The following is a 24,191-nucleotide window of genomic DNA, read 5'->3' as shown; positions in this document are numbered from 1 at the left end:
CGCAGGGCAACCCGTGCCCCCCCCCCCCCCCCCCCCGCTCCTCACCTCTCCAGCGGGAGGAGGACGCAGGAGCCCCACGAGGATGCCCTGAGCTGGGCAAACACCCCAGAAACCCCCCAAAACTCCCTTTTTTTTTTTTTTTTTTTTGGGGGGGGGGCTTCTGAAAATCCAGTTGGACTTTGCTTTCTCTGAAACACCCTAAAACCTTGTGAAACTGAGAGGGGGGCTGTCACTTCTCCATCAAACCAGACCAAGGTTCCTCCCAGTGAGTCCAGGGTGGGAGGAACAGGATTCCAACAACCTCAGGAGATTGGGGGGGGGAAGAGGGAAAATCAAAGTCCCAGGGCTGGGGGGGGGCGGATTTCAGGCAGGATTCCCCCCAACTTGGGTGGGCAGCACCCCGTTGCTGCCTGCTCTGCCCGCTCGCTGTCTTTAACCCCCACGCTGGCAGCCCGGGGGAGGATGAAGGACGATAATAAACATGACGGGGGGGGGAAAGGGTGTCCTGTCAAAAATCCAGCGCGTCACTCAAACCCGGCGTCGGGGGGGTCGGGGTTTGAGCACCCCAGGAGGAACCACGTTTGGGGAGGGGCCTGTGGGCTGAGAGAGGGGAACAACTGCCCAGGCCCCAAACTCTGCCCCTGCTTTCTGCGGCGCCGAGTGGACTCTGCCTCAGTTTCCCCACACGGAGCTGGGGGGGGTGGTGGTGATGACCCCCCCGCCCTGAGCTCGGTGGAGTCCTGAGGGCTCGCTCGCCCAAAGCGCTCCAGGCATGAGGGGAGCGACCAGTCCTGTTTCACAGAACGACCCGATCGAAAGGAAAAATCAGAATCACCGAAACCTTTCCATAAAATCATTTATTTTAAATATTTCCCTGCAAAATCCTGGCGACACGCGGGCTGTGTCCCCCTTAGGGACTGGTCCCTACAGAGGGAGGGGGGGGCACAGCCCACACGGAGATGCTCAGCCCGGGCCAGCCTGGGGGGGGTCGCACAGTGGTAATTATCGTTATTATTCATTAAACCACAGTGGGAGGGTGCAGGACACACACCACCACCCCCCCCGGTTTGGGGGGGCAAGGAGGGGGGAATGAGCCTCATGGCAGCTCCTGGGCGCTGGGAGGGGGCTCAGGGCATCACCCCGCTCCTGCCACAGCTGTGCGTGTCCCTGCAGGGTGGCATCCAGGGCCGTGCCACCACAGGGGACCCCGACAAGGGGGTGCCACCACAGAGCACCCTGCCGAGGCGATGGCCAAGGGGATGCCACCGCAGCGTACCCCAACAGGGTGATGCCCCCAGAGCGTCCTGCCGAGGTGATGGCCAAGGGGGTGCCACCACAGGGGACCCCCCCAAGGCGGAGCCCCCAGAGCGTCCTGCCGAGGTGCTCACGCCACAGAAGGGCCAGACTCTGCCCAGCGTAGACCCCCCTCAGCAGGTGCCCGCGGGGCCAGGCTGCCCCTGCCCCCCAGGGCCACCTCATGCCATGCCCCGCTTGTTTTTGCCACCCCATGGGGCTCGTCCCGCCGTCCCCAACATCCCCAAGCCGTGCCCTGCCCGAGAACGGCCCCGGCACCGCACACCTGAGGCCGAATCCTGCCCATTGCCACCCTCAGGGTGCCGAGGTGGGGGGAGAAGCTGAGGCTGCCCGAGGGTGCTGAGGCAGTGGGTGCTCAGCACCTCCCTGGGCTGGACCCTGGTTCTGCAGGGTGAGGGGAGCAAGAAGGGGGGGTGCTGGTAGGCCAGCGCTCAGCACCCCAGGATGGGGCTGGGGGGCTTCGGGCTCCCACCGACGGCAAAGAGCCCCCGTGGCCTGACCCGACGCAGCGGGGCAGATCCCAGTGCCCACACATCCACCTCCCCCTCGGTGGGGTTTCCCTGCTGGGGGGCAGGGTGGGGCCCGGCCCCAGCTCCCCACGGTCCCCCCATGGCGCTCAGAGGCTCCTCAGTGTCCCCGGGGGTTTGTCAGGGGACACGGACACACACACACACACACAGCGTCAGAACAGCGTCGGGGATGGTGGTTCGTGGGGGTCTCAGGAGCAGGGACCAGCGATGCGGGGGGGGCTGGAGACATCACCAGCACTGTTGGACCCCCCCCAGCCCTCCCCACCCTCCCCGGCCCCAGGACGAGCACCCCAGGGGAGCAGCGGGCCCCACCCCTGCCCCCGGCACAGGGGACCCGGACCCCAGAGCCACCAGGATGCGCCGTGACAAACACCGAGCCCTTCACAGGTGGGGAAACTGAGGCACGACGCCAGGGACAGAGCCCAGTGCTGCCCGGCGCTCTCCCTTTCGGGGCGCCCTCCCCGCTCCCCAGCGCTTCGGCAGTGACCCCGGAGGGGTCGGTAGCCCAGAGGGACCAGGGCTCTCCGGTCCCACCCGTAAGAGGCACCACGGAGCACCAGCAGCCCCCAACACCCCCCCCCAGCATCGTTTTCCAGACCCTGAGCGGGCAATACCTGGAGCGGGGACGTGGCATCAGGGAGGGACGGGACAACGCTGGGGACACGGGGACCCCCCCCAGGGCGTGTTGGGGTTCAGCATCACCCCAGGGGCAAGGAGTTGCCGGGTGAACCCCAGGGCCAGACCGGTGTGGCAAACGCTCGTCCACATCCCATTTGCCAAATCAAACCCCGGTGCGGGGCGTGGGGGATGGAGGTGGGGGGAGACTTTTTGACACACATTTTGATTTAAGGGCTTGGTTTCTTGCTGGGTATAGAATTGTCTTTCCTTTCCAGCCGCGTGTAAGGCTCAAAAGCAGAAGTGCCCAGTCCGTAAGCGCCCGGGAGGTCGTGCAGGCTGCCCAGGAGCGGCCCCCCAAAACACAGCGGGGCGGCTGGCAGCCTGGGCGAGGAGGAGGAGGAGGAGGAGGATGAAGCGAGAGAAGGAACCTGCAGGCTGAAGGCTCCAGGCCCTGGGGGGCTGCTCCCGCCGCCCAGCCCAGGGGAGGTGGTTCTTGGGGTGGCCAAAGCGGATCCGTCACCCGTGGGGCTGGCGATGGGGTTGGAGGTGGGAGAGAGGAGGCTGGGGGGGGCCGGGACAGAGAGGAGCCGGCCTTGCTCCAGCAGCCGGAGGATGTTGCAGGTGGCGAAGGACTCGGAGGTGGCGGTGGAGCGTTTCTCAGAGTCCCTGCTCTGGTCCTTCTTCTGCTTGGTGCGGCGGTTCTGGAACCAGACCTTGACCTGAGGGGGGGGGGGTGGGGGGTGGGGAGCAGGGGGACGGGGCGAGGGGGGACAGAAAGGCACGGACGGAAAGAGAGCGCAGGGGGGGCCGGGGAGAGAGAGGCGAGAACCAGGAGAGAGTGAGAGATATGAGAGAGAGATGTATTAAAATAAACACCCAAGCGAGATCCAACCCCCGCCACGGGGACTGCGGAGACATCGCTCCCTCCTGCCGCTTCCAGGGAAAGGGCAAATTCCTGCCAGGTGCCAGGAGGAAGCGGGATGGGAGCCCAGGGGTGGGAGCCTGGGGATGGGAGCCAGGGAATGGGAGCCCAGCGATGGGAGCCCAAGGATGAGATCCTGGGAATGGGATCCCAGGAATGGGAGCTCAGGGATGGGATCCCGGGAATGGGGGCCCAGGGATGAGATCCTGGGAATGGGATCCCAGGAATGGGAGCTCAGGGATGGGATCCCGGGAATGGGGGCCCAGGGATGAGATCCTGGGAATGGGATCCCAGAAATGGGAGCTCAGGGATGGGATCCCGGGAATGGGGGCCCGGGGATGAGATCCTGGGAATGGGATCCCAGGAATGGGAGCTCAGGGATAGGAGCCCAGGGATGGGATCCCGGGAATGGGAACACAGATGGGAGCCCAGATCCTGGGGCTGAGCCGCCCCAGCCCTGCCCTGAGCTGGCTCTCCCGGGGCTGATGAGCTACAGGAGGTGCTAGATTCTCCTCTGCGATCGTCGTCAAACCCACATTTGTGTCCCTCCCCCTGCAAACCCTTCCCTCGCCAGGCCAAGCCAGGGGGCAGGGTGGAGGGCCCTGGCCTTGCTGCAGTGCAGGGGAACACGCTGGGGGACAGGGTGGCTGCTGGTGGCCCTGGATCTCTGGGCACAAACCCGCTTCTGTGCCCGAACCCAGCTGGGGACATCCCCCCCACACCCCCAACCCGCCTCTGGCCAAAGTAAGGAGCGAGTCCAGGCTGAGGCCCCGTGGGACCCCCCCCAAAAAAAAACTGCACCTGACTCACCCGAGTGGGACATGGACCCGGTCCCCCGTGCCCCTGCGGCTGCTCCCACACCCCCTGGGAGAGCAGCCCCCCCGCTTCTGTCCCTCCCTGGCAGAGCAGAGGGGTAGGAGAGGCAGAGAGAGAGACAGAGAGAGGCGTGAGGGACGGACAGACAGACGGAGATGGAGGTGAGGGAAGGAGATGGATGGGAAGACACTCGGATTAGAGCGTTGGCGGATGGGAGCGGACGAGTCGGGCACTGGCCGGGACCCCGGGAGTGAACCCCAGCACATCAGCACAGGCTTTGTCCCCGTCTGCTCCGGGGCCAGCGGGTCTCAAGCTCATCCGAGTCATCGGAAACTCGCTGGGGCAGGACAGTCGCTCACTGACACAGCCCTCACGCGTCCCCCGGCACAATAGACCCACAGTACAGAGCTAATGGAGCATGGGGGTGGAGGAGGTCTTGGCTGCCCCGGGCCCCTTTCCGGGGACATAATAGTGGAGCTGACATCTGGGCGAAGTCGGCTGGAGGCTGGGGGTGCTCGGGGAGGAGTAGCGAGAGGGGCTGCCCGGCAAACGGGGGAGACCAGCACCACGGGGCTAATACCCCACAGCTAAATTTTAGGACCACGGGCTGCTACCAGCCCACGTCCTACCCCCCCCTTGCCCACAGGGTCCCACGTGGAAGCTCTTGAGAACGTCCCCGTTTGGGCTGTGTGCTCCCCCGGCCCCACGCCCCGGGCTACCGTGACCTGATGCAGAATTAGCAGCCCACCAGCTTTTTCTGGTGGGGACCTCCTCGAAGTGCCGAATTCTGGGGAGTGTGGAACCCTGAAGAGCCGGTGGCGGGGCCGAAAGGAACAACCCCATGTCATTAGTGATGCCTTAACGAAGGTCCATACAGAAACGCATAGCCCCAGCGCTCTCTGCTCAAAGCATCCCCCAGGCAGCCAATTCCAGAAGCTCAGAAGCTGAAAAAAACCCCATCAGTGCGTTTATGTCCTTGAGGATGGGCATGAAGTGCCCAGGAGCTGCCCACAAGCCACAATTCCCAGCCCAGGCGGGTGCGGAGCGGGAGGTGGCAGCAGGGTCCTCGTCCCCTCTGCAGGGAGGGTGCCCCAGCACCCACCTTTCCCACATCCACCATCCACGGATCAGGCCCAGCATCTCCCGGCCTTTCCTGGGTGCAGCAGCCCAGTCCCGGCCTTGCCAGGCTGGGCTGGGGAGGACGGAGCTGGAGGGATGTGTTGGAGCCCATCCTGTCGGCTGAGGACCTTCTCCATCCCTGAGCCCCAAACCAGGGGGCTCTGGAGCCCCGCTGCCACCAAGCCCAACCCAAACCCAGCGTCCACCTGAGCCCGCTGCCGAGGCTCCAGGGCTGGGAACCGCCCGCCAGCTTTCCTCCCCGTCTCTCCCCGTTGTCTGCGCCCTCCCAGTTTGAGCGTGTCACCTCCACGTAACCCTGAGATGCTGGTGGGTCTTGGAGACCCTCCGAGGCCGCACAGGGATTTCACAGGATCATCAAATCATAGAATCGTTGAGGCTGGAAAAGAGCTTGAAGAACATCGAGGCCAACCATTAACCAAACACTGCCAAGCCCACCACTAAACCCCAGAATCACAGAATGGGTGGGGTTGGAAGGGACCTTTGAAGGTCATCTAGTCCAACCCGCTGCCATAGGCAGGGACATTTTCAATGAGATCAGGTTGCTCAGAGCCCCGTCCAACCCAACCCTGAATGTTCTCAGGGATGGGGCATCAACCACCTCTCCCGACAACCTGTGCCAGTGCAAGCAGAGACACCCGAGCATCTGCAGAAGGAAGGTCCAAGCCCCAAGGGAAGGGGCAGGCGCAGCACGTTCCCCAAGAGGAACAGCCTCTGGGAGTCGCGGGGTTCCTAAGGACTAGGAGACATCAGGTGTGGTCACCAGGGAACCGAGCAAGGGAGGAGGCAGAGCCTCTCTGGGCAGCACAGACGGTGTTAGACCCTGCCACAGGGCACCCTGGAAGCCAAAATGCAAGAGGGTTGCAGAAGGGACCCCCCAAAAAATGCAGGAGAACAGATTTATCAAGACGTACCACGACGGTCTGAGTGCCTCCTCGTGGTGAGCGCTCCCCGAGACGCCAGCAGCTGGAAAGACATGGCAAGGGCAGGACCACTCTACCCCCCAAAGAGTGTTTTCTCTACTCATCCACCACTGGCCACCAGCAGAGAGAAGCTCCTCAGCCCTGGTGTCCCCTCAGGTCAGCTCTTACGTTCTGGTTGTCTTCTACAGGTCATGAAAAACAAACCCAGCTCAATAAAAGCAAAGGGCCGGGGTCTCCAGGGGTCAGTTGGATTCTGCCTCCGGCTTCCCACAGCAGCTCATTTTTCCTGGGTGTTTTGGCTTTTGTTCTGTGCTGTTGCTTCGCCTTGGGCAGCTGGGGAGGAACCTCCCAGGGGCAGCAGAACACCAACAATTAAGGGCAAGACAGCTGGGCAAGCCCAATAAATAGATCGATATAAACTGAAGCAGGTATTGATGAGGAGGAGGAATTTCTGGTGCTGAAACCCAGTTCCACACCACCGGGGACGTGAGGGGAAACGCTGAAGGGAAGGAGAGAGAAAGGGTGGAGGTGACACCGGTCTCAAACATCTCAACGTGGGGGTCAGCTGGGAAAGGGTGGCAATATGGTCTGCAGGACCCGTTGGCTTCCTCCTTCCCAGTGCTGCTGCTGGGAGATGGTCAGAGCACCTCCTCACTCCCAGCTGGACATCCTCCACTCCAACGCCCTCCCAAGGGTTGGCCATGCCCGCAGCGATGACTGCACCTCCACTGACAGGTCTATCTGGACGCTTTCTGTAGCCCTCCTGCCTTCATTCTATGCCTGAGGCTCTTGCAGGTGGTTCCCCCGTCCTCGCCCCACCTCTGCGGTTCCTCTCAGCGTCCATCACACTTGAACACCACGACCCAAGCTGAAGGTGCCAGGCTAAACAAGGTTTCCTCGTGCCTCGTAGACCGGCACGAGCTCTTCCCCAACTGCACCGGCCACATATCAGATGAGCAGGATCACATCTGCCTTCACGGCTAAAGACCATATACTGCTTGTCATTAATTAGTAGATCCATGTCCTTTTCATCCTCCATTATGATCAAGCCCTGAGTTCCTATCACTGGAGATGTAAATAAGCTCAGCCAGATGCAGCCCTTGACAAGTCCGTGGGTAATTTCCCTCCAGCCTCGATCCTTTGTCTCTCACAATATCCTCCTCCATCTCCCCTCGATTACACTTTACTGCCAGTTCCCTACTCATCTTTTGCTCCGGTTCCATCCACAATGCCCCATCAGCCACCACAGCAAGTGTTTTGCCAAAAGTCTGCTTTGGCTTCATTTCCTTCTCTAAAGAAGTGTTTTTCTTCCTCGTCCAAGTTACCGGGTGAGCCGGCACGTGCCTGTGACATGGCGAGGATCCCTTGTCTGGCCTGGAGGAAGGGCAGGGAGGACCACGCTGGCCCATCCCCAGTGGGCACCACATCTCCAGCACCTACGAGGAGGTAAGGTAGCCCTGGGCGCAATATTCTGTTTGGCTGTGGGAGGAAACCAGCCCCCTCCAGCTCCCCCCAGACTGGGGGGTGCGAAGAAGGAAGTGAGAGCAAAGAGACCCCTTCCCTAGGAACGGAGGGAAAGGCCAATTCCCAGACGTGTGACTCTGGGGGACAGCTGGGGGGGGCATGGCGGGGAGGGAGAAGCCTCCCGTGGCCCCAGAGGCATCCCAGGAAGAGCTCACGGCTCCTGGCGGCTGCGGGATCCAGGACCACATGTGCCGGACCAGTCAGGCCAAGGCTGGATGCAGACAGAGAGACGACAGCGTGTGTTGGAATGTCCCCAAAGAGCTCATGCGTGCACCAGAGAAGGACGGTGACTCTCAGAGGGACGGGGAGGAGGCGCCTCTGAAAGCCCTGGGAGACGCGGCATGCACGGAATGGCCCAGAGCCGGAGGTGTGAGGATAAGCACGATCTGCAGGCGTATAAGTGTTTGAAGACGGCGTCTCCGCACTGGGTATCCAACCAAGTGCAGCGGCCAGGCCGAGCGTCCACCCTGCCACAAGGGAAGTGACCGGCTGGAGGGATCTCGGGACAAAACCCCTCGTGTTCTTCTGGATCTGGAGATTCTGCTTTGCTCCGTCTCTTCCGCAGCAGAGGGACTGGTAAGAGCTGGGGGCTTCACAGCAGAGTGGGCAGAGGTAGGACGTGATCCCTGGGCAGACTCGGAGATGGTGCCAGTGGGCCATGCAGAGACCCACCCTGGAGCACCGTTCCCCCGGCAGGAGCGCACTCGCCATGGCGCCGAGCTGTCTGGTTTTCCTAAAAGATGTGTCCTGGGTCAACTAGAGTGAGGAGGAAAGTCCTATGAGCTGATCAGAAAGGTCTTTCGAGACCATTTGAGCCTGGAAGCACATGACTTCTCTAGGTCCTGCAGCACAAAAATCAAGCAGGGGAGTCTGTTCTGTCCTAGGCTGGATGGTTCCATAAAAAATCCAGGGCGGAGATCTCAGCCCGTCCACCAGCCACGTGCGTGCTCGCCAGGGAGGCACAAGGGGGCTGCAGGTCTCCTGCCACCACCACCCACCTTGAACTGGCAGGGTTTGGGTCACACATGACAGATGTGGTCGTGTCTCCGCGCTCTCCCCGCTCTGATAACGGCATGAACGCGTCGAGCCCTGAGCGCGGTGGGGCTTGGCCATGAGACGCCTAGAGGCAGCACCCCGGTGGTTCTGGAGGAGAGGTGGCTTCCGCAGCCGAGACTCTAACCAGAGGGTTCAAAAAGCGTGTTGTCTTCCTCAGAGACTTACCCAGGTCTAAGCCTGCCACGTTATAGGTGCAAGAGAAGGTCCACAAGTTGGCCCTTGGGCAGTTCCCACCTCCGACACCAACCAAACAGGATGCTGGTACCTCTCACCCCTCTGTCTTCTGCCCAACCCTGCATGGAAACGTGTTCCCTGGGGACGGCAGCGTTTCTGCTTCAGTGTCCGAGTCCTGACGTGGTGGGTCCCACCTCCCCCAGGACCCATAGGTGCTACCAGAGAGCGGTGGGTCCCACCCCTGCAGGACCCGCAGGTGCTACCAGAGCAAGAACCGCAACAACAACCAGCAGAAAGGGAAGGAGATAACCCCAGTGCCGTAACAGCTGGTCCCAGACTGGCAGAGTCACCCAGCGCCTTCAGGACTCATTCCAACAGCCCTCAGCGCACAATAAAACAGCACCCAGACACCCTTTCACTGTCTCCCACGCAAGATTTTTGTCTTTGCCACATTCGAAGCTGAAGGTCCCTATTGCTTGGAGCAAGGTCAACCCTCCCCTTGCTGGCGGCCAAGAGACCTCAACTGTCTGTTGGGTGGAAAAGCAATCTGGAAGGTTGAGACCCGCTGCCCACCCGTGTCAGGGGGTGCTTCCCAGTGCGAGGTGCGAAAACCAGCCAGCGCCCGTCCCCCGCGGCACCACGGAGCCCCTCACCCCTTTGGCACCCGGTGGCACGGGGGGGCTCAGCCCCGGGGCTGTGGGTGCAGCCGTGGCTCCGCGGGAGGTTCCCACCACGTTCCCTTTTACAGGGAGGGAGGGAAAGAGGAATCAGAGCCAACAAATCCCAGGCTGCCGGGAGAAAGGTCTCAGGGCAGCTGGCAGCACGGTGCAGCAGCTCCGGAGCACGGATGTAAAGGTTGAATATATTTTTATATATATATAAAAAATACATTTATTACTATATAAATATTTACCTTTTTCCTTCTTCCCCAAAAAACTTTCTCCTGGCCTGTTCCTGCCCGCTCGCACAAAGCAGCACCAGGGGCAACGCTGCCACCACAGCAGACACCGCCCTGATCCCTGCCGGGAAGAAAAATCTGCAATTCCCGCCGCTCCCAGGCAGCTTCCAGGGCAGCGGGAGCGGCCCCGGGGCCACCGGCCGGCCTGGAAACCCGGGCGCGGGACATGGAGCCCTCGGAGAGCCCGGCGGGAGGCCCTGCACCCCCCGCCGAGCCCCCCCGGGCCTGTGGCGGTCTGACTCGGGCAGCTGGGGGGGTCTTTTATGTTTTATTTTATTCTATTTTATTTTATTTTCATTTATTCTATTTTATTTTATTTTCTACGATTCTGTTTTATTTTGGTTTAGTTCAGTTCTATTCCATTCTAGTTATTCTATTCTATTCTATTCTACTCTGGTTTATTTTCATTTCATTTCATTTTCTATTATTCTGTTTTATTCTGGTTTAGTTTAGTTAATTTTCTTTCATTCTATTCTATTTTGGTTTATTTTAATTTCTTTTTCTCTTATTCTCTTTTATTTTGGTTTGGGTTAATCTATTTATTCCATTCCATTCTGTTTTGGTATATTTTGTTTTATTTATTTTATTTTCTATTATTCTGTTTTATTTTGCTTTATTTCTATTCTATTCTATTCTATTCTGATTTATTTTATTTTATTTTCTATTATTCTGTTTTATTTTGGTTTAGTTCTATCCTATTCTATTCTATCCTATCCTATCCTATTCTATCCTATTCTATTCTATTCTATTCTATTCTATTCTATTCTATTCTATTCTATTCTATTCTGATTTCTTTTATTTTATTTTCTATTATTTGGTTTTATTTTGGTTTAGTTCTATTCTATTCTATTCTATTCTATTCTATTCTATTCTATTCATTTGTGGTTTTAAAACATTATCTCAGATTGCTTTACTTTAAGCACACACGCCCCCCCCAGTGCCCACCACACGCGGAAGTTGCTGCCGGGGGTCCCACAGCCGCACCCGCCGCCCTCCCCTCCCGCCGGGGCTCTCTCGGCCCGTGGTTTCCCTCCCCGCGGGAAGGATTCATCCTCCAGGACCCGGCTCCAGGAGCCCGACCCGCTGCTGCTGCCCGGCGCTGAGACACTGCTCCCCCCCTACCCTCCACCCAACACCTCCCAGCTCCAAAACAAATTCTTTCCAAGCGGTTAATCCCGATGGATGCCCTCGGCCGAGCTTCCCGGAGAGGGAACCCATCGCCGGGATCAGCCCAGTAACCGCCTGGCTCGGCCCCAGCTCCGCTCCTCCATCCCAGCGCGCTCCCCGCTCCCGTCCCTGCGGAGCAGGATGCGCCCACGGGCGCCGGGAATCGCCCTCCCTTCTTCTCTAGGTCTTATTTTCCACATCCTCCTGCGCACAACCGACGCGTTTTGCCGGCTCGCGGCCCACCAGCGGTGGGACGTGGCTCCTGGGCCACCCCAGTTTGCCAGCAGGAGCCCGCAGCCCCATCGCTGCCCCCCCAGCCACAGCCCACCTGCTCGTTAAACCCCCCACAGCCCCCCAAAACACCCGACCCGCTCGGCCTCCCTGCGCTCGGCAGCCAAACGGGCCCATCCTCATCCTCGCCCAAGCAGGAGACCCGCAGCCCAGCACCCGCGCGGGCAAGGCCGGGGGAACGCGTCAGTTGGGTTTTTTCAGGGTGTTTATGATTTGGCAGCCCTGCCCCGGCGCTGACCCCGACGCCGCCGTCACGCGTCCCGCGCCGTGCGCGCCTCCGGCACGTCGCCCATCCGCGACTATTCATAGCTCCGGCTGGGCCCATCTCCCAACCCCGGGATTAGCTCCCCGACACCATCCGCCGCGTGCACGGGCGAAGGTGGGAGCCAGCACACCGCACCGCCGGCACCCCACGGCACCACGGTGACCCTTCCTCCTCCTCCTCCTCCTCCATCCCGAGGGCTTGTGGGGCCGTCGAGGCCCCCGGCGTTGCGTAAGCCGGTGGGCTCCTTGCCCAAAGCGCCCTGAGGTTTCGTAACGGCGCAGCGGCTGCGTGACCCAGCCGCCTCTCCCCGGCCACCTGGGGACCGGGGATAAACTCGCCCCTCGGCTTCTCCTCCAGCTCCTCAGCACCCTGATAACATCTGGGGCCACCCCGGCTCTGCCACACACCCCCAAAACCCTCCGCCACAGCCCGGGGGAGACGCGCTGGGGCCACGTTTCCAGCCGCACCAAGGACAGCCGACGCCGAGCCGCCGTGACCCGGCCGCAGAGCAGCCCCTGGCCCTGTCGCTGGGCCACACCTCCCGCCAGAAGCGAGCCCTCGGCCTGCTTTTGCTCCGAAATTCAGGATATTTTCTGCTTGCCGGAACCTTCTGTTCCCAGGCCCTTTTGGCAGCGAGATGACGGAGCAGGGAGGGACGGGGCTGGGCTCTGCGGGCAGGTCTGGCAACCCCCCGTCCTCTCGGAGGTACCAGCAAAGGCTGATGGACGATTTCCCCCATTTATTGGGGTTTCAGAAAGTGCTGCCTGGGGGTGGGAGACACCCCCGGCACCGGGCAGCCCTCCCCGGCCATCCAACACCCAGCAGGATTTGCCCAGGACCGGCTGCGGCGTGGGGGTGCCGGGTGCTGTCACCCACAGCAGAGCCCCCCGTGACCTTTGGGCCACGGGCACCCAATTTGGGTGGCCAGGGGGGGATCCGTGTGACACAGCAGCGCTGTCGCCGTGGTCACATCCCCTCACACAACACCAAGGTGAAAATATCCGCGGGGATGTGGTGTTTAACCCTCCTGTTATCCACACACAGGAGCAGCCAGGATTTTTTTTTCCCAGTGGAAAACAAAACATCACTGGGGAGGTGGGAGCACCCGGCCAGGGGGGTGCGGGGGGGGGATGGCAGGGCCATCACGTCTGGGGGTCCTGCCCCAGCAGCGGAGCTGGATCCAAAACTGTCACCAGCGCCGATTCCCTTCGGAAAGCGTCATTTTTAGGAAATAATTTCCCTTACGGAGTACGCCGAGGAAGAGATCGCCCTGGAAGCGCCCAGCCCTCTCGCAACATTTCCAGCTGAAATTTTCAGTCGCAAATCCTGAAATTGTTTTTCACCACGCGGGCGTTTCCCATTGAAAATGCTCAACGGTAAAAAACCTCAAGTAATTATTTCCCTTTTACTCGCACGAGCCATTTTACCTAACGCCAGCCACGCTCGGGGAACTGCAGAGGTACCCAGATATTTTGGGTTATCTACTTCGCCCTAGGAGCAGCTCCCCCGTAGAAAACCCCGAATTCCGGAGGGTTCCCTTGTTCCCCCCTGAGAAGAGCTGCTCCTTTCCTAATGTTCTCCAATCCCCCACCAAGAAGCCAGCGCTCATTGCCCAAACCCGCTTCCCCAGCTCCCCGCTGTTTTGGGAAGCAAAACACCAAAAAAAGGTGTATTTTGAAGGCAGGCGGGGGGCTGGGGCCGGGCTGTGCCAGCCTGGTCCTGCCTCTCCGTGGTACCTGGTTATGACACAGATTTCTCGCCACCAGCCCAGGGCCCCGCGGCCGCGGGGTAAACCCCACCACGGGGAGGGGACGGGATTAGCTGGTCCACATGAACAGCTTTAAGGGCTGGCGTGTGGGAAGGGGACCCAGAAGTTACTGGAGATGCCCAGTTTCTCCCAGCGTGGCCCTGGGCACCTCCAGTGGCCACATCCTGCACCAGGACCCCCAGAACCTCCTCCCTGCCTGGCCAGAAACCTTCAGCATCTTGGATTCACCCTGGGAGTCATTAAATACAGGACGGCTCAGGCTACTCGGAGCCCACCTCCCCACCCTGCCATCCCCAGAGCCCCCGCGCCACCCCAGAGCCCCCCAGCTCCCTGGAAGAGGAGGGTCAGGCCCATTCTGGCAGAGAACCACCCCAGGAAAACAGGGCACCCTTCTGCTTTGTTGGTTAGTTCAACCCACCCAGAAAAAGCATCCCAGGGGGTTGGAGAGGAGCACCCAGCTGGGAACAGCACCCCACAATCCGGGCTGCATTAGGATGGGGCCCCCCAACCCAATTCCCCCAGCAGAGGGGAGAAAATATTCCCCACAGGGCAGTGACCCATGGGAGAAGGGTCAGGGTGAGTACCTGCGGCACGGAACAGCGAGGCCACAGATGTGGCTCTGTGGAGGCAACGTGAACCCCAGAAAATGTTAGAGAATGTTTTCCTGTGCGTGGCAGAGAGCGGTGGAGGGATGGAGAGGAGGAAGGATGGAGAGGAGGAAGGGCAGAGGCCTCCTCAGGAAAGAACATACTTGGCTATGCCCCTCCTGTTTTCTACACAGTGTAGAAAAGGGATTTTCCAACAAAGCCCTGAAAATTCAGCTTCCCCGTACCCTGAGGACTGCGGAGGCCCCGAGGACAAGGGGTGTGTTCCCCGCCTCTGGTGCCCTGGGGAAGCCCCAGCCCCAGCTCCCGGCAGTGCCAGGCTCTGGAGGACTCTCACACACCCACCCACCCCCCCCAGACCCCAACTTTCCTGCAAGTCTCCCGGCACCGACCCTTGTTCTCTGGCTGATAGTTGTCAATGACTCGAGGTGTGATGAATTTTTAACGGCATCATCTTAACTGCTGGGCTGTAACTGGACCTGCCTGCTCCCTCCCTGGCTCAGCTGCTTTCTCACATGTATTTTGCTCCACGTCGGGGCGAGGAGGGGGGATCAGAGCCTGAAAGCTCAGGGTGCTCAGGGGGTATCACCGGCGCTGACGGAGCTGCAGGAGTTTGTCCCGAGGAGGATGTGGGAGGCGAGGAGCCCGAAAGCTCAACCTGGGTGTGTGTTGGTCTGAGGGCGGGGGGGAACGCTCCCGGGCACAGCCTCCTCGACTGGGGACACCCCCGTCCCCCAGCGCTCCCACCTTTGGGATGGGCTGAGCTGCCTCTGAGCAGAGGGACAAAGCTCAGAGCTGCGTGGGGAACAACCAGCCCCATCCTGACCTCCTGGGTGTCCCGGCCCTCACAAAAGGGTTCCTTGTAAGATGTGAGTGCGGCCTCTCGCCCGCCCTCGCTCTAACGAGGGCAGGGAGAGCTGGCAAATACCCCAGGTCACCCCACCCTGAGCCTGGCACTGAACTCCTGACCCAGAGGGCAAAGCCTCCTGGCCCAGGCAAATCCCCTCGGACAGCCCATCCCATCCTGCTGGGGGATTTGTGGGAATTATCCTCCCTCCGCCGTCCCCCCGCGGCCCTTCTGCCTCTCCACCTTTTGCTAACCCTCAACGCCAGGAAAAAGGGGCACTATTCCCCTAATAATGCCCGGGGATGCGTTGCTTGAGGAAATCCAGCTGCGGGGATGCGGGATGCTCCCAGCTCAAAGCGGGATTTTGAGGGGTGAGAGCTCAGTGGGGATGCAGCAGCTGCTTGACAAGTTAATAAAAATATTCTACCGGCTAATTAAACTCGTTTAACGCTAACCCCATCCATGGATTAATTAGGAAAAAAAGCACAAAGGGGCTGAAGCCTGAGTAGCTCCCGATGAGGCAGAACAGGGACACGGCTCCCTGGGCGGGGCGGGAGGCGGAACGACACAAGGTGAATTCCACGGGCTGGAGAGAGCCGGGGCAGGTGGAAGCAGCCTCCTCATCCTCACCTGAGCGTGGTGGTTCTGAAACTCCCCCCCCGCCGCGTCCCTTCAGCGTGGCAGGCTGAGCCGCGCCAGACACGGGGACAAGGCGTGGGGCTGGCTCCGGAGGGACAGCGAGGTCGGTGGCATGTGCTGGAGCCTGGGCGAGCCCCCCTCTCCTCTGAGTGACCCCCCCATTTATCCCGAGTGATCCCCCCTCCCTGGCGCAGGGGCCAGAGACAAGAAAGCAAGAAGGTCCCTCAGGTCATTCTGGATGGTTCTGGCACCCCTGCCAGGGCAGCGGCAGCCTCTAAGACTGTCAAAACCCAGGATCAGATGCTGGGAAAGTAAAATAAGAGCCTAAAAGAGGGGTTTGGGTTTGATTTTTTTTTTTTTCCTCCTCCAGCAGGATTTCTCAGCCTGATCAGCGGATCCACTTACGGGGACGCTTGGTCGCAGCTCTCCAGCTGCGACGACATCGTGTCTCTTCCGATCTCATCACGCTGTTTGCACCACTCTCTCCTCGCAGCGGAGCAGAGGCGAATCATTCTTCCCCCCCCTTGAATAGTCACAGGCACAAAAAAACCCTCCTGGGCTGCCCCTTCCTTCGTGCCACCCCCAAATTTGCTCACCCATCCCGTGGGGTCCCATCGTGTCCAGGGGTCCCGGCAGAGAGCAAAGTCGGGAGCAGCTGGCGGGGGGGCAGGTTTCCTAATCTTGAAACGGAGCTATAACCCAGCAAGGGGTGGAAAGGATCCGTCCCACCGGCCCAGACACCAAAAATATCAGCCCAGAAAAAGCCACGAGATGCTGCCGGTTGGGAACCCCCTGACAAAACATTAGATGGAGCAATTTTACCGTGAACTAAGTCCTGGGATCTGCTCCTGGGTAACGCTGGGAGGAAAAAAATGACCAAAAGTACCAAAAATGGGCTGATTGTTGGAAATGCTGGATTTGTCTCTGAGGTGATGGGCACAGAGGGGCCGGGAGTGGCTGTGGTGACCCTCCGGCCTCCAGGCCACATCCCGAGCAGACCCGCACACTGCACGGAGCCAGGCGATACCCTAAAATCGAAGGATTCCTGGAAAACCCTTCAGCCACCAGCTCTCGCAACGACCCGCGGGGGACCTCCCGGCCACGAACGGCGAGAGTGTGGCACGGGGGGGTGACGCCTGAGTGTGCAGAGAGCCTGAAACCACGACCCGGGGGGACCTGCACCCCAGTAATGAGAGGAGGGAGCTGGGCAGGGAGCCTGGCAGTGTCCCCCCTGGGCAGGGTGGTGGCTGGGGAGGGACGGGTGGCAGCGGGGGAGCTGGGAAGGTACAACTGGGAGTTTGCTGCAGGGAAGGAAACGTTGTGAAAAAGCACAGAAAGGGATTAAAAAAGACAGAGATGAAGGAGAGAGATGGGAAAAAGAGGATGCGGGAGGGAGAGGAGAGGAGGAGAAGAGACAGCCGTGGCCTACGGGGTGTGAATTCTCTCACTGAGTGATGAAGGCAGCAATGAGACACCAAGCAAGCGGTAAATAAGCAAAAATTAATCCCTACGGAGAGGCTGCGCCCTCCCGGCCCCCGGCTGTGGCAGCCAGCCCCCCACTCGGCCCCCACTCCCCCAAGCTCATCCCTCAGCGTGCCACGGCCAAGGCCAAGGCCACCTGTATCCCTCCCAGCTACGGGAAGGTGACACCGGGACCAGGGCTTCGGCAGGGAGCCCGGGAAGATGGACCCCCCCATGCAGCGCCCAGCTCACCAAGAGCCCCCCAAAAACTTTTAGAACCCTGCAGCACGCCAGCACCTCCTTGCACGGATCTCACAGACAGAAACCTGCTCCTCACCAAAAAAATAACCACCAAAAGAGCCAAGAGTAACTGTTTTGTACGTGCTAAGGCTCTGCCCCCCTCGCAGGACCCCGCAGCGAGTGTGGAAGCACCACGGAGCAACAGGGTCTCCCCAAAACCAGGGGGGACCTGAATCCGGGGTCTGGCTGGGTTTTTTTCACAAGAGGTTTGGAAAAATTGAAATTATTTCCTATCTGAATTGATGAAACCGTGTAGCTGCCTCCAAACCTGCCTTTTAGTGGCCAGAGATGGCGCGGGCTGGGCTGACGGGTTTTTTTCTGTAGCTCCCAGCTGTGCTGTTTTACACTACAATCTCCGTTAATTTTATTATTTTTACTATTTCTGTATAAATTTCCAAGCAGAAACCATCACAACCCCAGCAAATGCACTTTTTGCTTAGCAGACATCAACACCAACTCCCCAACAACCCGTGTCCATGCAGCCCAGCTCCGGGAAAATCCCCAATCCCTCCCCACCGGCGAAGCTCCGCACAGGGCACGGTGTGGCAAGCGAGGGGGGGATGGCGAAGAGCTGCCCGGACCATGCTACAGCTCGGGGGGGTCCCCCAGTCTGTGGGGACAGTCCCCCCACCCCGTTGGGAGCGGGAGAGCGCAGCCAGAGGCTGCGGAGAAGGAGGCGGGGGGGAGCGGCGGGGTGCAGGATCCATCCAGCCCGTCCACAGCCCCATCCCGACAGCACCCACGGTGCTGCCCCCCCTGTGCTCACCCACCTGGGTGCTGCCAGAAGGACCCCGGCTCCTTGCCAACACCCCCCTGCTCTTTTCTCGACCCTATTTTGCTAGGGGGGGGGGGAAATCAGGGGGTGCTGCCCACGGGGGAGCAGCGCCGTGGCCACGGGGGTCCCTGCGGACCCCACTCAGGGCTTCCCCTCGCCCCCCCCAAACCCCTAAACCCCAAAATTCACAACAAAGGGGTGGGGGAAAGCCACTGCCCGCAGCACCACGCACGCGTCCCCCGGCTCGCCACCAGCCAGCACCTCCCGCCGCATTAGGGGGTGCCCCCCAGGACCGCGCTCGCCCACCCCCACCACGCCGGTGGCCATCGCGGGCCTGCCAGTGGCCACGCCACGAGGCCCCAGGGACGTGCCCGTGGCGGAGGAGCCTCACCTGGGTCTCGGAGAGGTTGAGCTGGCGCGCTAGCTCCGTCCGCTCCCGGCCCACCACGTACTGGCAGCGCTGGAACTCCAGCTCCAGGCGATAGAGCTGCTCCGCCGTGAAGGACGTTCGCGTCCGCTTGGGCCGGTCCAGGTCCAGGCCCTTGGGGAGCACAATCTCCCGGATCGTCCCTTTGGCATCTGGGAGGGAAGCGGGGAGAAGAGCCGTCAGGAAAAATTAAAAAACCAAAACCAAACCACAAACCGAAACAACGCGGCTGGGGAGGAAAGAGACTGGGGAAACTGGTCCAAAGGGCCAGTGACTTGTGGACGAAAAGCAGAATTAAACACCAGCTGCAACCGGTGCCCGCCGGGGGGGGGCTCGTGGCAGAAATAACCCTGAAAATCCCCCAAGCTGTGGCTAAAAGAGGCGGCAGCCCATATTCCCATTGTCCCGTCCGGCCCCAAACGCTGCAAGTTTCCAAGAAACAGCAACAAGGCTTCCTCTTTTTTTTTTTTTTTTAAGAGATAAATAGAAACAAAAAAAGTCTTTAAGGAAAGCAGAGTGTTTAATCACAGAAATAATAGTTGCTGAAAGCCAGAAGCAGAAAAGAGTTCTATACCAAGGAAGAGTTCAAATTATTTTTTTTTTTTAATTAGAAAGATATTTTATTTTTCATTTCTGCCCTTCCTTGGGAATACTGGAAAAATTTTATCTCCGTTACAATCCCCTTCTTTCCAGACTTATTCGCACCAAAGGAAGACATTTTCTCGAAGAGCAGCAGCTCCTGCTTTGGGGCAGTTCTCTCCGAAAGGACAAGTTTGGGAAGCGCCGCACGCCCCGAGCCGCTCAGGGCAGCGGATTTCAGGAGGTCGCTGCTCGCGGCTTGGCCGGGGCGGGGGTGGAAACAAAAGCCGGAGGGTTTAGCTCCCACGTCAGCCCCTTCCACGCCGCGGGACGCCGCCTGTGGAGCCACGGCTTTACTTTCCACTGACAAAGGATGAGTTTTCCCGGAAAAATCCCGGGAGCCCCAAGGTGACGGGAAGTTTGTCCCTGCTCCGCAGGCGGGGACGTGTCCGAGGGGCTCTGTGTGCCACAGGCATTAAAAAGGAGCTTTGGAAGTTGCCCGCCAGGCTCCCGCCAGACCCCGAACCCCTCGTGCTCCTTGTTCCATGTGCCCAGTTCTCCTTAAGCACAGCACAAAGCCAGGTCTGGGTGAGCCCGGTCTGGGTGAGTCCTGGCTGCAGAGCTCCCTGTTTCTGCCCAGTGGCTTTCCTACAAGTTAAATACCAGCCACAGAAGCCACCCTGGGCAAGTAGCCCCGGTTCCAGGCCCTGCTTCCAGACCCGGCCGGCTCCGTGCCCGGAGGGACCCGAGGTCCCCGGCAGCCCTGGCTGGAGGTAAGTTGCTTTTTCTCTTTCCGGCTGACTCAGGCGTGAAAGGATTATAAAATTGCTGGGGCAGGAAGGAGGGAAAATGGTGAGGAGAGCCTGGGAAGGGGTGATGGAGCTGGCGCGGGGACTGCGGAGGCGAGGAGCAAGCGCAGACTCTGGAGAGGGACCCCGACCCCAAAGCGTTTCGGTACCTGGCAGAGACCCCATCTCGGCAGGGCCGGGGTGGGAGAGGGTCTGACCCGCACCCCCAAACTCCACGGGTGGCCAAGGAAAGGGAAAGGGGGTGTAGGTGGAGCGGATTCGTGCAATCGCGACTCCGGCCTGGGAACCATTTTGCCAGGGAAAGAGCGTTCGCGGGGATGAAGCCTGAGCCACCGGCACCGCGGTTCCCCGAAGCGGCCAAGAGCCGCTCGCACTTGCCAGCCACAGCTGCGAGTATCTGCCCCTCCACACCCCCCCCCGCTCCAGACGGTGCTGCCGGCATCGTGATGGGGGTTAGTTATTGTTTTTTCCCCCCAGCAGCTGGCGCGAGGGGCGGGGGGGAGCAACTTGGGCACATCCCCAGAGGGATTGCACCCCACAGACCTTCCCCGCTGCCTGTCCGTGGAGGTTCTGGGGGGCTCACGCCATCCCCCCTCCACCCGTGGCAGGAGGGCACAGCACCATCCTCCCTGAGGAACCCCCCCCGCCCAAATCCCAGACCGCCAACACCCCCCAGGTCCCGCAGGGTTTTTCAGCGGCCTTCAGCCTCAGGACAAGCTCTGGGACTGAAACCCCCCCAAAACCGGTCTGGGACGGAGGGGACCAACCTCTCCTCTGCCTCAGCAGCTAAATCCGACGAGGCAGGACACGCAGACGGAGCCGGGGAGCAGGAGGGAAGACCAGCAGGTTTTGGGGTACCAACCCCCCCAAGCTGCTAACCTGTGATTTTGCGGCGCAGACCCGAGACAGGCCGCGGAGCCCAGCACCCACCGAGGCCCCCCCATACACCCAGGGCCGCGCCGTTCCCACCCCCGTGTTACTTACGGGGGGTTCTGCACCCACACAGCTGCCGGGACATTTCTGGGGTGCGCCCCCGCCCTCGTACACACCCGCTCTGCGTGCCGCGGGGTGGCGTGGCCATGGCGGCACGCTTTGGGGGGGCACAGGAGCCTGCAGGCCGTCTCAGTGCACCCCAAACAGCACCGAGGTCCCCCTAAATCCGCCCAAGTGCAGCGCTGGAAAATCCCCAAGGAGGCGACAGGAAGGAGGGGAGTGAGCACCCCGATATCTGCCCCGCTCCCCTTCCAGCCCTCACGCTGCCAAGCGGGACCTGCCCGGCTCCTCCGGCGAGTCTTTACCCCGTTAATCCCCAGTAAGGGCCGACCCGCTGCCGCTCAGCACCCCCAGACCGTGCCCGCACCCCAACAGCGCCCGCCAGCCCCAATGAGCCGGGGATGGCCGGGGGGTCACCGTCACCCTCCTGCCGGGGAAGCCGCCCAGTCACCGCGGCCGGGGGCTCCGTCCCGCAGGGCTGGACCCCGGTCCCGGTGGTGACCAGGCCGAGCCCCCCGGGAGAACATCGGGCTGGGCACGGAGAACCCCCGCGCTTCCCAACAGGCTCCCCCCGAAAGCCTCAGCCCCCCCAAAGACACCGCGGGCGTGCGCTGGGGATGAACTGGGGCAGCGAGGGGAGAGGCGGCCCCTTCCCCCAGGGCTGGCAGCGAGGTGGGGGAGAGCCGTCCCCAGCACCTGGGGGAAAATTAAAAATATTTTGAAATGGAGAAATACATAAAAATTTTTAAAACCCCTCATTTTGCTGCGGAAAAAAAAATAATAAAATTAACCCAGAGGCACTTCCCTGGTACCGGCTGGTGCTTGGCACCGACCCCTTCCCCGGGAACTGGCCCCCCGGCCAGGGCAGGGCTGGGAGCCAGTGGCCCCCGTGGCCCTGCAGACCAGGTGAACCCCACCGCGTCCCCCCATCCACCCCCCCCGTTTTATTTCGGCTCCGTTCCCGTTTATTTGCGGCGTTTACTCCCCGCCACCATTTTGTCCGCACCGTGGCGGCTGCAGCAAGATGGTGAGAGCGGCCGCTCCTGGGCGAGGGTCCCCGGGGCTGGGAGAAGGGGGGACCCTGCCCCGGGCATGGGGACAGACCCCCCCTCCCACCCCAACCCGCTCCCGGCCCCGGGCCCGTCGGGGCGGCCCCGGTAAGGCCAAGGCCGAGCAGAGGGGAGGCCTGACCCCGGGCTGACCCCGGCGGGCGCTGCGGTGACGGGGCTCAGCGACCACCGGGGACCCCCCGGGGGGAGACCCCTGGACCCGCTCCCCCCGCCGAGGTGCCCGGGGAGGGTTTGAACCGCGACAGCCGGGCTGTCGGCGACAAGCGCCTATCGCGACAGCCGGGAAAGATGCTCGGGTGGACGACTGGGCTGTTGACAGCCCCCCGGCCAACCGCTCCGCAGGCTCGGGGTGCCCGAGCCGAGCCCAGCCGAGCCGTGCCGTGCCAGGCCGCGCTTATGGCGAACGAGCAGGGACCCGGCTCAGGTCCCCCCCCCCCCGCTCCCCGGGAGCCCGGGCGGCCGCGGAGCTTCGCCCGGCTTCGGTTCGGGGAGCGGACACGCACGCCCCGGGCACCCCCCGGGATGGGGCCGCGCTGCCGCCCCCGGCGCTGCCGCGTCCCCGCCGAGACCCCCCAAACTCTGGGGGTTCGCCACAACCCCGCCCGGTCCCGGCGAGCCGGTGGCGGCTGAGCGCGGGCGGCGGGGGGGATGCACCGGCTCAGGGTCCCGCCGCAGCCCCCCGGCCCCGGCCGAGGGATATTATAGAGAGATTAAAAAAAAAAAATAAAAAAAAAATAGCCCCTAACTCGCCGCCGCTCCATGACGCTTTTCTCCTGCGACAGCGCTTTAAAAGCTAAACTGGTGCTTTCGCCCCTCTCCCGCTGCCCGCGCGTCCCCCCGGCGGGGCTCGGTCGGCCCCGAGGGGGGGGTCGGTGGCCCCGAGCCCGGCCCCGTTGCCCGGCGGAGCGGGCCCGGTCCCCGCCGCACGGAGCGGAGCCGGGGGCAGCCGCGGCGGGGCCGGGAGGCCGGAGCTCGCAGCGGCCGGAGCCCCGGAGCGGCGCGGGGATGCGCTGGAAGCGGGGCCGGAGGAGAGGGGGGGGGACACACACATGCCCCATCCCGCTGCCACCCGGGGCGAGGAGCGGGGAGCCGGCGGGGAGCGGGGGGACGCGGGGGCCCCTGCCCGTACCTCGCACCAGGATGCGGCGGCAATAATCCGCCTCGCCGGTTCCCGACGGGCTCTGCCTGGCCGGGGCGCACTCCGTGGAGCAGCCGGGGCTGACCGCCGACGTTCCCGGGATGTCCTTGAAGCCACCGCGGCCGCCGCCTCCTCTTCCTCCTCCTCCTCCTCCTCCTCGCAGAGCGTTCTCCAGCTCCGCCCGGCTCGGCGGCTTCTCCCGGGCCCTCCCGGTGGCGGAGGGCTCGGCCGGCAGCACCGGGCTCCCGCCGGGCTCGCTCCCTCCATCGCTCATCGCTGCGGGCGCCGCGGCGGGATCAAACATCAGGAGGGAGACGGCGAGAGAGAGAGACAGAGAGAGAGGAGGCAAGACCAGACCGGGGAGGGGGGGGAGGAGAGCCCCCCCCACCTTCCCCAGACCCCCGCCCCTCCCCGGCCCCCCCCTCCCTCCCTCCCCGGCCCCCCCCGGGGCTCAGCGCCCTGGCAGCGCCGGGGGCTCCGCGCCCCAGCTCACCCCCATGGCCGGGGCCGCCGCGCTCCCGCCTCTCCCCGCGGTGGAGCCGGCCCTCTCCCACCCGAGGGGGGGGGCCGGCATTTAAAGCGCACCCCCACCCACCGCCCTTCATCCTCCTCCTCCTCCTCCCCGCTCCGCCGGCCGGGGGTGGGGACGGGGACAAGGGAGTGGCGGGACACGTCGGGGCGTCCCGAGAGGGTGCGAGGGGGGGAAAAGGAGTTAAAAACTTTGACAGGCGGCTGAGCGCCCCCCCCTCCACACACACCCCCCCCCCCCACCTCCACCTCGCTCCGGGCAAACTTGAGGCGCGGCCGCTGCCCTCCGTGGAGAGACGGTCCCGGTTTGGGGGGGGGGTGTCGCCGCGCTGGGATTCGCGTGCGGGGAAATCAATAGGGGGGGGAGGATTTTAGGGGGGGCGGAGAGAAAGGGGAGGCCTGGGGGGGGGGGGAAAGCTGCGGAGGAAGAAGAAGTCGGGGTCCTTATTCCTTCAGCCCCCCCCCCCCCCCCGCCACCTCTGCGCAGCCCCCGCCGCGGCGGGGAGCGGCTCGGGGGTGGGGTGGGGGGGAGATGGGGGGGTTGGGGGGGGCGAAGG

At 62.0% G+C, this 24,191-nt stretch overlaps 1 protein-coding gene across 1 annotated transcript; it reads right to left on the bottom strand.

Moving 5' to 3' along the window:
- Positions 1 to 846: 846 nt before the first annotated feature.
- On the bottom strand, positions 847 to 23,972 carry VAX2 (ventral anterior homeobox 2). The gene is made up of 3 exons (XM_074904204.1): positions 23,098 to 23,972; positions 18,482 to 18,669; positions 847 to 3,181 (listed from the first exon to the last, which is right to left on the bottom strand). Exons 1-3 carry the CDS (start codon positions 23,408 to 23,410, stop codon positions 2,690 to 2,692), a joined length of 993 nt encoding a protein of 330 aa, XP_074760305.1. The 5' UTR covers positions 23,411 to 23,972; the 3' UTR covers positions 847 to 2,689.
- Positions 23,973 to 24,191: the final 219 nt, after the last annotated feature.

The sequence above is a fragment of the Athene noctua genome, chromosome 4, assembly GCF_965140245.1.
Source record: "Athene noctua chromosome 4, bAthNoc1.hap1.1, whole genome shotgun sequence".
NCBI lineage: Eukaryota > Metazoa > Chordata > Aves > Strigiformes > Strigidae > Athene > Athene noctua.
This window is presented reverse-complemented; position numbering and strand designations above follow the sequence as displayed.

Coding starts and splice junctions, on each gene's coding strand:
- VAX2 (XM_074904204.1), bottom strand. CDS start 23,410: ATGTTTGATCCCGCCGCGGCGCCCGCAGCGATGAGCGATGGAGGGAGC. Junction 18,670..23,097: donor CCGCCGCATCCTGGTGCGAG/GTACGGGCAGGG, acceptor CTTCCCTCCCAG/ATGCCAAAGGGACGATCCGG. Junction 3,182..18,481: donor TCAACCTCTCCGAGACCCAG/GTGAGGCTCCTC, acceptor CCCCCCCCTCAG/GTCAAGGTCTGGTTCCAGAA.